Source organism: Desmodus rotundus, chromosome 3 (assembly GCF_022682495.2).
Source record: "Desmodus rotundus isolate HL8 chromosome 3, HLdesRot8A.1, whole genome shotgun sequence".
NCBI lineage: Eukaryota > Metazoa > Chordata > Mammalia > Chiroptera > Phyllostomidae > Desmodus > Desmodus rotundus.
Window position 1 is genome coordinate 131,629,826 of NC_071389.1, and position 18,486 is coordinate 131,648,311.

Consider the following 18,486-nt stretch of genomic DNA (forward strand, 5'->3'; position numbering starts at 1 on the left):
ATAGTATTTTATATAGAATTTATGTTACTGTCTCATTTTATCTACAAAATAAGCTTATAAGATACTCAGAAAAATAGTTTTATACATAACTTATGCAAAATGTATACAAAACTAGAATCTCGTTATGGAAATGGGTTTTCCAAGATCCAACAGGTAGTGTGTCTGAGACCCGGGAACGTCAGTTGTCTTATGCTTGGTGTGGTGCTGTCTCTACTACAGTCTGCTGCAGCCTAGAAAAACTGTCCTGTGCGTAGTTCTATTGTTGTGGAGAAACATCACACTGCTAGGTGGCCCATGATGACAACACATCTAGAACTCTGCATTTCTGAGACTAAAGGTCAAAAAGACAACAAAATGGACATTTTGTCCTATTGAAATATCTTTAATTTGTTAATTTAATAATGCTCACTCTATGTATTTAGAATCTCCTTGGATATATTATCAGCTATTTTTCTCCTTCTCCTCCATCATCATCATCATCATCCTCATCACCATGTGAACACATGAAACTGAATTAATAATTTCAGTTCAGGTATACGTGAGAATAAAAATTGGTTTAAAATAGGCATGATTTTCTAAATTAAAGATCTACCTATTAAAATTGTTGGATATGACCTGGCTGGTGGGGCTCAGTGGATTGAGTGACCGCCTATGTACCAACAGATCACTGGTACAATTTCCAATCAGGGCACAAGCCTGGGTTGCGGGCCAGGTCCCCAGCAGGGGGCACACAAGGGGCAACTACACGTTGAAGTTTCTCTCCCTCTTTTTGTCTCTCCCTCCCCTGCTCTCTAAAATAAATAAATAAAATCTTCAAAAAGTAAAAAAAAAAATTGGATGTACTTGTGCCTGTAGAAATGTGTTTTTTATACTCAACTGAAGAGAGAATACTCAAAATATTGAATACTTATCAATACTTACACTGAAAAATATAAGCTCCTTTAGAATTTTTTTGTTTGGATTTTTTTCATTTGAGCATCTGAAAAATACTTCACCACATAGTCATTCATTCAACAATATTTATTGAGAGTGTATTACATGTCAGGATGTTTTTAAGGTGCTGAGATTATAGTAATTAACTAGATTAAAATTCCATCCCTTATGGAGCTAATATTCTATACATAAGCATAAGAGCATGAAAAATGGACTAGAAATTTGTGGTGGTCAAAAGTGTCAAATAGCTAATACCATTGTATTGCCTAATAAATAAATGATCAAGTGAGTGAGTCCTTCCATGATTTCTTATCAAATTTGAATAAAAGGCTCTAAACAAAAAAAGTTATATGTGAATTATTGAAGCTCATCTAGAGAGAGAAACAATGGGCTCATTGCTTCTTTCATTTAAGATTAAGTATGAAAGTAGATGAGTATGGCTACATTTATTTGAATTTTTTAAGTAACTATAATTTCTTTTTACCTCTTTATTTGCAATTATTTTACCAAAATAGTTAAATATTCCTTGAATATGAGTATTCGTAATCAATGAAATTTCTTCAGTAACAATAAGTATAGAAATATTTCTGTATGTAGAGAAAAGGGCTGACATTTCTTCCTGGAATGAGATGTAATTTATCCATGGTTCCATTTCTTCATTTAAGATTCTTATTACATATTTTATCTGTCTAATTAAATGCAGAATATGAAAAGTAGTGATCTCAATTTTTATTACATATCTGCAGAAAGGATTTCTAAATTAGAGAATTATTTTTGAGTGTAACTAAAATTGTAAATAAAATTGTAACTAAATTAGACAATTGTTTTTTTGAGTGTAACTAAAAGTGTAAATAAAAGAAACTAAATTGGTAAGAAGTTAAAATAGGGCAATGATGGCTGAACAATCGGAAGTACTTGTTTATTTTATTTGAGGAGATATTAAGCATAAGGAAATTCATATTGAATATTGGTCAACTGCAGATAAGCTTTTAATTTAATTACCTTGATATTGTGGGTTCAATTAAAGAGCCAGTTCTCATTTTCAATTGGTCAAGTTCAGATCTCAGCTTTTCAATTTCTTCTGCTAATCTTTCCTAAAAATCAAAGAAGTATTATTTAAATGATATGCAAATAACAATAATACCAAAACTCAATTATGATAAGTTGGACCACCGAGTTTGGTGGCTTTTTAAAAGTGAAAAACTGATGGATATGATTTTATTAAAGGTTATTAGTCATGACAGAAAAGCATGCCTGCTTTTTCCCCTTGTAATGAAAATGTGAATAGAAGGGATCCTTTAAAATCTACCTACATTCCCTGGAATTTGTTAATCCTAAATTTTTGCAAGAACATGCAGATAGTAAGGTCATAACCAGCTATCTATATATCACTTAGAAATGCCGAGTAGAAATCATAGCCAGTTTAAAAAATAAAGAAAAGGTCTTATTTATGCAGTAAGTGAAGGATTTCTGTTATGCTATAAGGATTGAAAAACACATGGGTGAAGGAGAAATAAGACTGAATTAAAAGGATGAGGAAAAATATCATCTAATATGAATTAAAATTATTAGTTTGATATTAGTACAATTATTTGTGTGACTAAAACTTTCTGAGATTGGCATTGTCAATTTCAGCCTGTAAGTTTATGAAGATAACTGTTGTCTTATAGTCTTTAAATGCTTGTAGAACCACTTAATTTTGTTTTCATAATTACAAGTTTTATAATATTGTAAACATTTAAATGTGTCCTTCTGGATTTTCCATTGCTGTTTTTTCCTCTCCAGGTGGCCTATGCTTGTCATTTTACGTGACTCATACTTCTTTACTCCCTACATTTTTTTTGTCATTATGGCCTTTGCAATACTTCTCTTATCTACCCTTTTTTATTCTTACTACAACCATCCTACTCTACATCCATTTTCCCTCTTTCCAGAATTATTTTACCAGCTTCCACAGAGGTAATGCATCATTCAAAATTTTCCACACATAGTCTTTGGTTAGATGTATCATTTAAAAAAATGTATGATCAGATAAATCCTTTGCTTAAAAATATTCAACAGTTTATTGTTGTATTTATTAATTCATTCATTTGTTATTTCCACAAATATTGATTAAGCACCTCTCATGTGCAAGATACTTAAAACAGTAATAAACTAAAAAATTTCCTGCTGCCATGTAATTTACAATTTGGTAGGAAACACAATAAACAAATACTGTCTTAAGGATATTGGCAAGGAGAAGACAACAGGAGAATCATGGAAAGGCTCTTCAATAAAGTGATATCTGAGTAAAGACTGAAGAGAAAGAGGAAGTTACAAAAAACTAGGATACCTAGGAAAAGGCATGGCAGATAGAAGGAAGAGCAGGTGCAAATGCCCCTTAGTGGGAGTGTGTTTAGTGAGCTAGAGGGCAAGGAGGCCAGCGAGGCTGGATTGGAGAAGTTAACAACAAAGGCAGATAAGGGATGGATTTAGAAAAGTACAATTGCATGGTTTGAGAAGGATAGTTCTGAAAGTCCTTGTAAACTATTTTAAAGCCTTTGGCTTTTGCTCCGAGTAAGACAGGAAAGGACTAGCGGGTTTTTGAGTTGACAAGTGGCATGACTATGCTGATGGCTGTAAAATGAACTGTTGAATGGATTGGGAGGAAGGGAAAAATAAAATTATCCATGTTCTTCCAAAACATAGGCAAGAGAATTACAGCTTGGACAATGGTGGTGTTAGGGAGAGAATGGCTAGAATTTGGTCATATTTTGGAGATATAACTAACAGAATTTGCGGTTGGACTGAATGTGGAGTATGCAGTAAGAGAGGGGTTAAGAATAACTGCAAAGCTTTCCACCTGGGTAACTAAGAGAAAGAAGTTGTGATTTACTGAGAAGACTGCTGGTGGTTGTGTTTTGGAGGGACTGACTCGTTAAGTCTGAGATGCCTATTTGTTCAAACAGAGATAGTGCACTGGTTCTGGAATACATGAACTCCCTCAGGGTAGAGAGCCCAGTAGGAGATCTAAATTTGGAAGTGCTCAATTTGTACATGCTATTTAAGCCCATGAGATCAGATGAATGCACCAGGGACTAAATATAGAGAAGAAACCCAAGGACAGGCCCCAAAACTTCAAATTATAGAGATTAAGATGGTGAAGAGAAGAAACACTGAGAGAAGAGGTTGAGTACACAGGGGATTTTGCTGATGGATAATGCATATAGATAAGTGAGTGGAAATTTGAGGAGTTATAGGAAATGTCTTATATTAGGAAATATGTTTTGCTGTATGAGATGATATTCCAAAGTGAAGTATGACCTGAGATCTGCTTCCTCCGGCAACTGCCGTGCATGAGGATGTGAAGTGTGGAATGATTAGTACTGCTGGTTGCTTAGGCAGATTGTTGATGCTGCAAGGCTTGGGGAGGTAGGTGGTGGGGGAGTGGGTTCTGGGGATCTTGCCAGGAGCACACAGAATTTTGGATAACAACATTGCATAACAGGATCAAGTCCAAAATTCACAATCTGGTCAAAATCTACTTCTTTACATACATACCAGTCTCAAGCAAACTTCTGGTGACAACAAATCAGCCATCTTTATTTTCTCTGTGCTATTGCATATGCTCTGTCCTACGTCCTAAGCTTCTATATTGAAGAACGCATCTGCCTTCAAGAGCCTGAAGAAATAGCCTCTCCCCCATGCAGACATTCTGAGCTACTTCAAAGAGAGTTTGGTGCTATCTTCTAAGCACCCTATCATATTTCTTTAGTAGATTTACCTTTTGGGAGATTTTGTACACACTTAATGTGGGACCAAATAGTTATTTTTGAAATTAACATCATAATATATAGCAGTCGATAGGATTGAATATATAATTCTTCACTCATCTCTATTTTCTTATCATTTCAAATACCTTCCATATGCCACACTTTCCCCTTTCTTTCTTTTCCTTCATACTCTCTCTCCCCCTTCTCTCTATTTTTCCATCATTTGTTCAACACACATTTATAGATCACTTCATAAGTCAGTAGTTCTAAATAATTTCATTTGCCTATACCAAACAAAATGAAATGAAGACAAAATTGCTAACAATCATTTCACAAGCTAATAAAGGAAGACAAAGATATATTAACAATCATAGCTTCTAACATTTCATAATCTGGTCTTGATTTGCCTCTTCTACCACATATTCTACAACAGGAGTAACTGATTCCAGCCAAACCATTATGCTCAATAATATTTAAGATATCAAACTCACTTCTCACACCCTCCCGACCAAATACCTGCAATCATGCTTCATGCACTGTATTTGAAAGGCTTGCAACACAGTCCTACCTTTTCTTAAAATTTTAGTCAAGTCTCACCATCCTGACGACTTCTTTATAGCAGTAACATATGGTGATCTCGCCTACCCATAGTTCTCATTGTCTATTTTACTCATTTGATGCTTGGTATCTGCTAATCTGCAACTCATTGCTTTGTGAAAAGTGTGTTGTTTCTCTTCAACTAGATTTTTCAGCTACTTCGCAACAAGGATTATGTTTGAAAATACATAACTGACCAATTTTTATGCAAAATAGGTATTGAATACATTTTTGCTAAAATGATATCTCAAACTAGACACAAATTAGTGCATAATTTAAAATTTCATTTATGTAAAGCACAAACAAGTCAAAACCAATATTTTTCTGTAAGAAGTCAAGATAAAGATTATCCTTTAGTACAAGAGTAGTGTATATGTTAACAGAAGTGGGGATTCCAGAGTGTTGAGTTTTAGTGGGTTTGGTTTGTAAATATCCATCAGTCTTTCTCTGTATATGTACAGTTTTATAGGTATAATATAAAAGTTAAAATTGTTTTAAAAGAAAACACCTTAAAATTATTTCTTATCAAACTTATTTTACAAAACATTCACCAATGTAAAATAGAAAAATGGGCAAAATGTGAGTTTTCATGATACCTTATCATGTAAAGATTCTTCCAGATTTTTTCTGAAAGTTTCTGATTCTTGAATTAAAACATTCTACAAAAGAGGGAAAACACCAAAAATAATTAATAAATTAAACAGAAAATAAGAAAAGATGGATGCTATTATTTTATCACTCCATATCTTCACTGATTTCTCCCTTGATGCATCTATTTATTGGTTTCAATAGAAACCAAGGTTCAGTGGAATCTGGAAACATGACACTAACATTTTGAGAAATACATAATTTACATAGGATGTTATTTTGTAACATTTGAAATGACAAATGAAATCAACATTATCTTTATATTTCTATTTGCCTCCTCTCAGCCTAAAAATTTCAAATAATTAGGCTACTTTCAAATAAAAAAGATTGAGTTACAGGCTTGATATTAACCAGAGTTGTTACTGATAAAGAATTCAGATGAACTGATTATTATTATCCCAAACAAAAAGAAATGGTAAGATCATGTTTTTTAAACGTTTAATTACTGGACTTATGTTTTGAATACAGAATTAGCAATGTCTATGCTAGTTAAATTTTTTAGAGAAATAAAAACAAAATGTTAGCGATTTAAAAAAATCTATTATACATCATGACATGGGAAAATAAGTTGCAGCATAGATATTTTTAAAGATCCTTATTATAAAAGTATTATTGTTGTAAAAGCTTTAATTTTCTTATCGTACTACAAAACATAACTTTGAAACAATGCATTGTTTTCAAGTTTACAGAATAAAGTTAAACCAAGAGTATAGTAATTGGCATAGAGGCCATGCATTTGGAGTTGAATGGGAAGAAGCCAAGCCTTATGACTTCCTAATGTGTAAATTAATGGAAATACTTTAACATTTTATTGAAACATTTTTACCTATGTTGGTTTATTGGATGGGGCAGGGGGAAATGTCTAACTTAAGAAGTGACTGGCATTCAATCTAAATTTCCAAAATGATTTATACAACTAGGTTTTAGCCCTTCTCTTTATTTATATACTGCAATGGGCATCCCACTCACAGAACTTGCTGGTTTGGTAGTTGCCAGCTCTCGATGATATGTATGTAATTATGAATGAAATTGCAGACTGTGCAGATACACTTTTTTTAAAAAAAAAAATACAGCTAAAAATATTGCATGCCTAAATTCTATAGTGGAATTGACATTACTGGTGATATAAAATCAATCACACTTTGGATTTTAGATCAGTAATAGATTCAGTCACTTGAAACATTTGAATAGTTCAAAACACGCCTCCATATACACCCCAACATATTTATTTTTGTCTTATCACTTTTCTTTTTTGAATGCCACACAAAAGATAAATGAAATATTTTTATCACAAAAGTGCAGCATATTTTAATACATTTGTCTCAAATGATCATGTTAATATGCAAGATTTATAGACTACAAAGTATATTTATTTATTTACTTAAAAATTGATCTTACACATTTTTACAGAAACCGTTCATTAACCTCTAGGAATGTCAGTCATATGTTTTTTTATTAAGGAAAGTCAGTAAATCATTTGACCAACATAATGATTCCAGCAGGTACAAAACAAATGTGATAAGAACATTGCTGAGTGTTACTGCGCCTCTTCTGTCATTTTACCTTCTCTTCGAGAGCAGCCATCCTTTCCTTTAAGTGTAACTGTAAGCGCTCATTGGATTCAGTGAGAAGTCTGTCCACGGTGTCGGATAGCCTTTTGTTGTGCTCCTCATTCATTTTCTCTCTTTGCCTAGCCTTCCATTCAAGAAAAACAAATAAGTAAATTTGACATAAAATAATTTTTAAAATATTTGGGTTTGTTTTTATATTTTTTCTAGCTTTAAAGTTGAATTTACTTTTATGTTTTATTTTGATTAAATTGTTAGAAATTTTTTTCTTTCAAATGCACAGGGCATATTCATAACATTTTATAAATATAATCCATAATCGAGAAAGATGTTCATTTCTTACATGTACAATATAAATCTGTAAACAGATCATTGAGGGGGGTTCTTAATATACGTACTCTCTGAAGTTCTTGATTTTTCTCTTCAAGTTGACCTTCTAGATGTCTCATACGTTCTTCAATATTTCCATGTCTCTCTTCAGCCTGTTAAGAAATACGAAGAATGTACCTGACATGTAAGATTTGATGAACGCTTTTCCTCTAAATAAATTGAAATAAAATGTAAAGCAAGCTACTACCAACTGCAAATGTAGTTTTCAAAAAAGAAACTTTATTTAAACAGGCAGCTGGACAGCATTGCTTGAAATGTGTCAGCTACAAAGGCCTGTTACATCCAAGCATCAGCAAAACATTGGAGTTATTTATGAGCAATGAAATCAGCCAAATGTAACATGCAGACTGTGCATGGTTTGAAACCAAACCTGCCATTGTCCAATCTTAAGCTCCTGAAGCACTGAACTGCACAGATGGTCGATTATCAATAAATAAAAGTAACATAATTTTTATAAAAGAAAAGAAAAACTTAGATGGATTCTATTTAGCAATAGAAAGTAAAGTCCAGTAGGACTACCTTCCTACGTATGGAGATCATTTCTTGTAGTTTAGCTTCCATAACATATTGATAATCATCAGATGAGGTAGAAGAGGTTGGATCAGACTAACGAGTCAAGGAAAAGGAGAGGGACAAAATTGAAAAATCAGAACTAAAGACACTGACGCTGAACAGAACACAGCACAGAATGCTTAAAAGAAAAGTGTGACAGCAAATATAATACTTTAATAGACAAAATCTTATGTGGAAAAAATTACACCGATATCTGGTGAACATGATGCAGTCGATGGTTATAATCGAAAAACAATGATGTGTTCAAATAAAAAGCTACCATCCTAAGGTATGGAAGGTTAGTGATGGCGGGCAATGAAAGACTCCTACAGAATTAATTAAAGCAACTCTGAAAGAGTCATGTAATAATTGGAATTATGAGAAACCAAACACTAGAATATGTCTCTGATAGGTTGTTAGAAGTTTTGTGTTTTGGTTTGCTTATTTGTTTATCATATTACTTAAAAATAATGGAAACAATGTTGAGGAATATACTAAGGCGATGACCCAGGTGAAATAAATTTGGAATAAAATTTATTATAAACTCAACTCTGTAGAAATCAGAGAAAAAGCTAAGCCACAGGGTTAATTATTTAGTAGTATCATCCAATTCAAGCAGGATTCTGTTTCCTCAGCAACAGCAGCAAACGCAAAATGACTTCTTGTCTCTGAGTACGCATTATGACTCTAGGTCCAGAACCTTAGCACCTGTTCTCAGATGTGGTCTTAATCTGAAGTTTTAAGTGGGTATTATTAAAAGTTCTCAAATTACTGAGGTGACAATAATTCTGTGAGGACAAGAAAAATTATTGGTGAACCATCCTGAAAGACACTAGTGACCACTCCAAAATGGTTCCTGCGTTGATCTGTTGTCGTGGAAACAAAACAGTGCCCTGAAGTGTACAGGTGGCATCTTGCCTTAGTGAGCTAAAGTTTCTCCAGTGCCAAGGTTAGTTACATGTCTTAGGGATGACTGTCAGGTTACCACAGTTGCGGACTGTTTAACACATGTGACATTGCTGATAGCGGAACCACATTAGTATGTTATACACAGGTTACATGTAGAGTTTCATCAACATTTTCATCATCATTACAAGTATCATTATAATTATAACATCAAAAGTATCCTATGTCAGGACTATAGAATTTAACTCCAGAGCATATTCTATTATACTTTATGAGTTTATAAATTTATGCTAAAACAGTGAAACTTACTTTATGCTAATATCATACTATATTTAAATACATCATGCAGTACCTGAAAAGAAATGGTAACCTATTCATGTGTTGGTTCAGATATATTTGTACTACTTTATGCAAGAAGTTTCATTTTAATCTATGAAATAACACTTAATATTTGACTGGTGTGCTAATGCAAGTTATAGCTGAACATTTACAGTTTTTAATTTTCCTTCCAAAATTCTTATTTCATAAATGGGGGAAAATAAAGAAATAATAATAATGAAATTATCTCCTCAAATTTCCAAGCATAAGAAACACAGAAAGCTACCATTGTCCCCAAATGCCATAAAATGGTTTTATAATAGCATTTGAAACTTATAATTAAATTAACAATACAGTAAGTGGATCGAGATGTTGTTGAAATTACATAATCTAAATTCATAAAGTTATCTGTAATCTCTCAAAAGTGTAATTTAACAGACGGCGGTATGGAAATTAATCAGGTGACTGATTCAGGGAAGCCAAGACATAACTATTTCAGTTTCTAAAACTGTATCTCCGAACACACAAGTAAATCTTTCAAGGTACTTAAAACTTCTACCTGCTTCCATCTTAATTACTCAAAAGACACCAAAATATTGTGGAAATTCACTTCAGAGAATGAACAAGAATTCCATCATGTTTAAATTACTATGTTATTGCTTATTTTTTAATTCATATTAAAAATGAATAAAATACCTTATGTAATTTAAGATGAATTATGTCTTTGCTGAAGGAATATGAATTTTAATTAAAGGACTAAACATAATAAATCATAAGATTGAGAACCCAAAATCTTTATTAATTAATTGTATATATACTTACAAGAGCTACATTTTTAGTTTTATCCATAGTCACACTTCTGACTTTCTAAAAATCTTAAATGAGGCTTGCCTGCCTATGGACGTACACACACATGCACACACAGGAAGGAAAAAAGATAGTCTTGTCAACCAAAGAACAGGATCAGACATCACTTCTGAAAACATTGGAATCAACTTTCAACCACCATTGATTAATGTTCACCTTATTCTTGTAAAGAATGCAGTTTAAGCAATTACTGTAAACAAAAGTCACACAAGTACTATCTGCTATTTTTTTATACTCCTTGATGGGACGTAGGGTTTATCTTGTGGTCACTCTTTAATGCCACACAGAACAATTCCAAATGAGCTACAGTTTTAGAAAAAATTACAGGCAGAAATACCTTTGGGAAGAGTGCGGATATATTTGGAAATGGGGAAGAAACTAAAGAGAGGAGAGCCAAAGAAAAGAAAAAATAGTCAGGTGATAATAAAAATTATATATGTATGTATGTATGTGTATATATATATATACTTGCAAATATATTTATTGGTATATTATATATATATGTGTGTATATATATATACCCAATAAAATGTCTTAGGGATTGTTAAGAATACTATTCAAAATATAGGAGAGAGGAGCCTTGGTTAAAAATAGGGAGAAATCTTTTTACTTTTTTGAATAGTCAAAAATATTAAGAAATAGAAAAAGATGATGATGGTCAATAATGTGATACTAAAAATGAATTGAAATTCAAAAAATAAATAAAGTGGATTCTGGAGACACCCCCTGAAAGTCTTGAGAGCAGACGGCAAAATAAGTATGATTATTGCAGCCATAAAACTTGGGAGAACAAATGAAAGAGAAATCTTCAAATGTTATAAAAATGTTACAAGCAGAGGGAGTGTTTTGACATCTCAGCACTAGAGGGCCGCGTACAATGACTTAAACACAGCAATCTTCTCAAAACTGTGTGTTTGAGATGCTGTAATGGATATAGAGCCAGCCAGAGGAGAAATCCGTAAGAATGAGAAGCAGAGTAAATTCTAGCACTGAAAAAACTTTTTAAGAAGAAAAAAAACTCTAGTGAAAAATGAAGAAATCAAAAGGGTCCAGATGAAGTAAATTCCAGCAATACACTATTAGGTAGGAATAAACTGAGGAAATCATTTTGGGTTCGCAAGTGAAGATATGTATCAAAATAAGAGCCTCAGAGGATAAAACAAAAGGCAAAAAAGCCCCGACAGCTACCAAGTTTCTAAAAAGTGTTCTAACTTAAGAATTCTCATGAATGTTAAAGACTCACAAGTAAAGTATTGCACTTTAAATTATGTTTTCTTCTCTATCTATCAGAGGTTAATTTGGGGCAATTATTTGCAGAAGTTTAAACTGGGTTTCTTTGGAAGAAATTCTAAACTTTCCTGTATTTTATTCAGGATAATACTGATGATTATTTTACACTAAAATTTCACAAAAGTTATTTTTATTATTTAGCCACCTAACTCCCCATAAAATGATTCAATTCAATAAAATAACTATAAAAGCTTTCATGTTCCTCAGATAAAAAAGTATAAGTGTACATATCTTAATCCATACTGTAGTAATTTCAAATATCTTCACAAGAAAAAATAGAATACTATTAACAACATTTCTCTTTGTGGGATGACACCCACCCAACTGAGCCACACCGGTTGGGGCTGAAATGATACATTTATTTCTATCTTAGAAATTACACATTTCTGGAATTGCCAAAGGGGTTTACGGCATGATCTGTGACTACAGAAGGATCCAGGTCGTAACATCACCCTAATCAGACTAATGTTTATTCAGCTAATTACTCCTACACTCTGTAGATAACCAACCATTCCAATATTTTCTAACCCAGAAATACATTGCCAAATGTTTGCCTTTTTACTACCTGATTAACTTCCCTATTTTAAGAGGCATCAGTCTATTATTCTTTAATTAACTACTTTTTCAAGAATGCAGTATGTATGCCTACTTTTATATTGTCAGAATTTGTAACTGCAGTTCACACATCTTTCTTACCTACTTACTGCAGTGGAGCGGAACACTTAGCTCTTAGTAACGACCGTGTGCTTTGAATTAGTATTAACAGTCAAACATGCTTCCGGTAACAAAATCTGGACTTTTATTCTAGTGACATGCACGCACACCTTGAAGCAATGCCATTTCTATTTGACTGTTATTATAACAGTTTTTAAACACTGTAGTGGTTGCAAAACCTAAAATATGTAGATAATTGCAGAATCTAACGGCTGTATCATGGCAGATACTACTGAACATGCTCAGACTGTGGACTTTAACTGGCTCAGAAGAAACTGCACCTACTAAAACCACGTTCCGACTTTTAATGGCTGTAGACTTGAGACTTCTACAAATCTAACTTCCAACTTCTAAGACATTTTTTTTCCTACTATAGTCAGAAAGGAATCAACTCTTTATGATATTTCATATATTGCTAATACCAATTTATGTTAAGCCTATTAGATTACGATGCTTCATGTATATACATATTAAATATCATCATGTGTTTATATTAATTATTCTTATGTGTAAAAACTACCATGGAAAATTAGTAAAAGGACTAAAAAGACATGAAATTTTGTTTGTTTTTGTTAATGTTTAAATAGGCAAGGGAATCATCATAGTCATATATTAATCATTCATGTCAGAATAAGTAAGATATGCATAACATGAAAAATTCACCTAAATAAGAAAACAATGTAATAAAGATTAAATCAACAATTTTCAGAGCCTAAAGAGCATCTTTACAGAATCTATTTTGATTACTAGTCATTTCCGTAAGTACACCTAGGTCGACCACCCGTTTTATTGCAGTACCTTTGTCAGGGCTGCAATTCTCTGCGCCAGTTCAGCCTCTACTTCAGGTAAGGTCTCAGCTTTTCTCATAGTCTGCTGCAACTTTTGCTCAGCGAGCTCCAGACGCTCTTGTAACTGTCTGTTCTTCTCTTCCATCTGAAAAAGGGGTGGAAAAAGAGACACTTAAAGAGTCACAGTTAGGATAGCAAACACCAGTCACCAGGAGGCTTGGACTTCAGCCATTGTCCTAGACTTAAAATCAGCTACCACACCCACCATGCAAAAAGATGGCTGTCCTCACGCTTTTATACATCATTTATCCATATTCCCTAATGCAAGTCCGCACATTGAAAAACAGAAAAGCTCTTACCGATGGCAGCAAAAAGAAAATTAGTTAATAGTGAATGTACACTTGGACGGATGGAATACCACTTGGTACTAACACGTCAGATGTGCCAGGACAGCAAAATATTGAAAACCACAGTATTAGCTGGAGAGGGAGACATAGTGAATCATGATGGTTAAGAGGTAAGGCTCTACAGATGGGGTTGGCAAATAATAAATATTTCAGGCTTTGTGTATTATACAGTGTCTAACAATTTGATTCTACTGTTGTAGCACAAAAGCAGTAGACAGTGATTAAATAAATGGGTATGACTATGTTTCAATAAAACTTTATTTATAAAACAGAGCCATAGTTTTGACACATGGGCCATAGCTTGCCCACTCCTGCTGTAGAGTGGAATAGACTTAAGCTTCTACTGTAGACTCTGGCCACTACCAATTTTGTGACCTTGGGAAAGTGTTCACGGCCCTGAAACTTACTGTCCTTAGGGTAGTAAAGGTGCTTACTCCACAGGTGGTGGTTAGATTGAAATGAGGTAATATATATATAAATTGTTTAGCAGCATTTCTGGTTCATGTCTAGATCCAAAGTAAACATTAGTCATTATTTTCATTATTATTAAGACAAATTTCTAAATTACATACTGAAAAGCATACCTGTTTAGTTCACCTCATTCTAAACTTTAGAGAATGACTGACTATCAAGAAATAACATATTTTATTCACCCCAGGTTTTGTGAGAATGGAGAGAACACAAACATGGACCAGAACAAAACCAACAGAGAGATACTGAACCTGCCGTAGGATGGCCTCTTTATTTGCTAACTCATTTTCTAGTTTATCATTCATGTCGTGTATGGAGGTAGATTCTCTCTGAGCACTGAGGTAACGCTTCTCAAGGGTTGTGATTCTTTCTTCCATATCTTCTTTCTGTGCCATGGCCTACAATTAAAATAATAAAAAAATTCCATTTGGATTCTCAGATAGCTTAATGTATTATCTTGATATTTAAATAAAATAATAAGATATAAAAAACATTGCTTTCTTGAAGTATAGATCAATTTATTTCTTTTCATGGAAGGAAAGTAAAATTTTATATGTTTTCCCAATTCATCTGTCAGAATTCTCCTTACATTTTGGATTAACCAAAAACTATGTTTCTCTGAGAATGCAATGGAGTATATTTGAAACTGCCTACTGTAGAATTGGCATTCTTAGAAAAGATGTGGCAGGTAAATTAGTTCATTACACAATAGAGGTAACTACAATTTGGGGTAGAGTTACATACCATAAAATTGGGGAAACGGTAGCTATAGTACAAAGTTGCAAAGCAAACTTCAAATAAGGATTCTCATCTTCATAAAAAAGAAGAGTAACTCACTGGTTAAATGAGGAGGCAGAAAAGGTAAATTTGAATCTTATGCACAAATGAATTGATCTTTTGACTTTGGAAGTTAATCATTTCCCTTGTTACATATATTCTAAATAAAAAAAAATTTAGACTACTCAATGAACACAAAACTCTATCAGAAAACTTAAGTGTTGGTGCAAATGCAGTAAAACCATTGCATTAATAATATTTCAAACTATCTAATTCATACACAACTTGGAGATGATTTTATCTTCCTAAAAGATTACATGGGAATTTATTAGTAGGTATATAACCTACCTTTTAAGATGATGTTGGCAAAAGTCAGCTGCAGAAGTGAGCCTCGTGGGCTTGGTGTGGTTTCCTGACAATGTGGGGAGCTACTTTGCATAAACAGCCTGAAATCAAGGGGTGTTGGAGGTTTCCATATGTTACTATCCAGATTCTTTGATCACTCATTCCTAATCACTCTGTTACTCTCCTCCAGAATCCAGGGCCAATCTTGTTACACCCACCAGTAGACAAATTTTCTTCCAATATTCCAAAAGAAATAGAAGATCCAAAACAGAGAGTCCTGCAACTTCCTGATCTCCCTCACCACCACGTGGGAATTAGTTTAGAATAGGTGTTCCCCTTTTCTCAAAGTTTAATAATTTCTGTGCTCTGAGTTTTATGCTTTTTCCTCCTTAGGGAACTTGGTTACTCTTTTCTCCTGGATTTTTCAGGTGACAGTAGAAGTAAATCCCCAAAAATGAAAACAGGCTTACAAAGAGGCTGGTATAGAGCAGAGAGGGAAGGCAGAGGAAAAGGGATGACTTGGAGAAAATAAAAATAAGAATGATAAATGATCTGTTTGACCATTGACCATAATTTGAAATTACGAAATTTTGCCAAACTACTGGAGTTAGTGAGATTTCCCATAGTTTTAATAATAAATAAGCAAGTTAGTATATCATGTAATTAATAAAATGCTGGAAAAACAGAAAGCTGTATAACAAAAGGAAACACTATCATAGGAAACTCCTACTTGGCTCAGTTTTGGAAATTATTTGCATAATCATACTAATGGTAACAATGTGATTTTGAGATAATATAGTGAAAGGATGGGAAAAGATAGTAAGGGAGAGAATATGAGAGCTAAAATTTCCATATAATATGATATAAATACATAGATTAAGCTTAAATAATAGAGAAAATAGAAGAAGTAATGGCTGAAAAGATTGAAATTAAGACTCTCAGGAAAAGAGATGGAGGTAGGTGGGATTATTGATGTGTGTGCATGTGTGTATGCATCTGTGTGTGTTTTAGTTTTATACCTTAAATATTATTTGACTTAAAATTATGAATATATCATAATAACATTGAATAAAAGTCATAATCTACCTTGCAACTCAGCATGTTGTCCTTAGTCACCCTGCCTATCCACAAATCAACTCTTCTTGTACCACCTGACTATGGACTGACACCACTCTCCACAGGATTGCAAGATCATTCTTGAAAATTTCTTCACCCTAACTCTGAGTTAATGACCCAACCTGTCATCTGCCTCTCGGTCTTTTTTCCTGCTTACTGATTCTCTACCTTACTGACCAGAAGACCTAGATGTCAATCTGATCATATTGTATCTTGGCTTATTGTGGCCCCCTGCATTTTTAATATAAAATCTGAGCTACAAAACCTAGAAAAGAAGTAGCTTTTTAACCTGATACTTCTTCATCTCTGTGTACTGGAACGAATCATGTCCCAAGTTCTACCCAGGATGTATAAATTTGACCTTATTTGCAAATAAGTTTCTGCAGAAGTAATCAAGTTAAGATGATGTCATACAGGATTAGTGTTGGCCTTAAATCCAATGACTGGCATTTTTATAAGGAGAGGGAGACCTGGGGACACAGAGATATACAGAGAAAAAGGCAAGGTGAAGAGGGAGACAGAGATTGTAGTTATACTGTTATGAGCTAAGGACACTAGGGAATTCCAGTAACCAAAAGAAGCTAGAAGTGGCAAATGAAAGTTCTTTACTAGAGCCTTCAGAGGAAATACTGCCCTACTGGCATCCTGATTTTGAACTTGTAGCCTGCAAAACTATGAGAGAATACATTATTGTTGTTTTAAGCCACCTAGTTTATGGTAATTATCAGTTAGAGCAGTCCCAGCAAACTAATATACTCTGTGACTTCATTTCCACCCAGAATGCATTTTTGTTGCCTTCCTTGTCTAGCTTAATCTTGCTGACCCTCAAGGCCCAAGGCTACTTGCTTAATTACTTTATTATTAAGTTCAAATGGATAAAATCCAATTAATTGATCAATTTGGCAAGAAAATATTCATATTAATTTATTTTTAACATTAGGTACACAGCACTAGATTTTAGCCATCCTCCAAAATAATTTCTATTCAAAAAGCTTTTATTTTACATTTTGACTTTTTCTATTTTATATGTATTTTAGTATAATAATGGTAGGGTATTTATGGTATTTATCTTAGAGGGTCTCTTCAGAGTGCCTACAATTGTTAATATTGCATTTTATTAATTTCTTTTTCATACAGAACACTGAATATTTTGTCAATTAAAATAATTTTTTGAAATGTCTTGCTTTTCAGAGAGAGATAGGCAGGAAGAGAGAGAGAGAAGCAAGGATTTGTTCTTGCACTTGTTTGCGCACTCACTGGTTATTTCTGACTGCGCCCTCACTGGGGACGGGACCCAACCTTGGCACATCGGGATGGCGCGCTAAGCCGCCGAGCTATCTGGCCAGGACATGTTTTGTCAACTTCTTAGCTCAGAGAGAAAGTTCTGAATCTAGCCTGCATATGTAAAATTCTTACTAAATTATAATAGCAATAAATTCAGATAAAGGCATACGTATGTTTCTTCAAAACATGAATCCTGAAGTAGTACATACTTGCTCCAAACCCAGTTTTTCATACATATTACCTGTTATCATGTAAACATGGCAGTGTTGTTTAACGCCCCCCTTCTTTGTATGGGATATCGCTACCACATAACATTGTTGAGGTATGTATGCTGTAGTGTTTAAGTGCTTTGCATTATATTTAATGCAGAAAACTCACTCAAATCATATCTACTTTTTGTTATTAATTAATATTAAGCCTACAATTAGTTGATATGACTCTGTGCCATACATTAAATGCAGGAATCATTGTAGGTGACTTTGGTACTGCATTTTTAATTCAATGATTCATGTGGGAGATTCAATTTTTAACTACAGGCTGTGTTGACAAAAATAAATTTTGAATTTACAAGTGGAAGAAATATCTTTTCCCTATGTGTCACTTGGAATTTCTAAAAAAGGATGCTATTTTTGTCCCTGAAAATTGCTGTCTAAAAAAGGGGGAAAACAGAGGAAAGATTCAATTATCTCTTGACCTGACATTTATGTATAAACTGAATTTTATTATATCAAATAAATATAACTATAAAGCTGGTACAGTGAAG

At 33.4% G+C, this 18,486-nt stretch overlaps 1 protein-coding gene across 18 annotated transcripts in view; it reads right to left on the reverse strand.

Annotated features, from left to right (window-relative positions):
- PPFIA2 (PTPRF interacting protein alpha 2) overlaps window positions 1–18,486 on the reverse strand; it is a 446,500-nt gene that overhangs the window by 90,609 nt on the left and 337,405 nt on the right. For 9 of the 18 annotated variants that reach the window (XM_053921063.2, XM_045187304.2, XM_045187305.2 and 6 more), the window contains 7 exons: window positions 14,453–14,599; window positions 13,334–13,468; window positions 8,408–8,494; window positions 7,897–7,980; window positions 7,494–7,625; window positions 5,879–5,941; window positions 1,936–2,027 (listed from right to left, as the gene is read on the reverse strand). In XM_053921063.2, the coding sequence (XP_053777038.1) occupies window positions 1,936–2,027; window positions 5,879–5,941; window positions 7,494–7,625; window positions 7,897–7,980; window positions 8,408–8,494; window positions 13,334–13,468; window positions 14,453–14,599 (740 nt within the window). The remainder of the gene's footprint in view (window positions 1–1,935; window positions 2,028–5,878; window positions 5,942–7,493; window positions 7,626–7,896; window positions 7,981–8,407; window positions 8,495–13,333; window positions 13,469–14,452; window positions 14,600–18,486) is intronic. The other 9 variants (XM_045187308.2, XM_045187307.2, XM_045187306.2 and 6 more) reach the window with 1 other exon arrangement.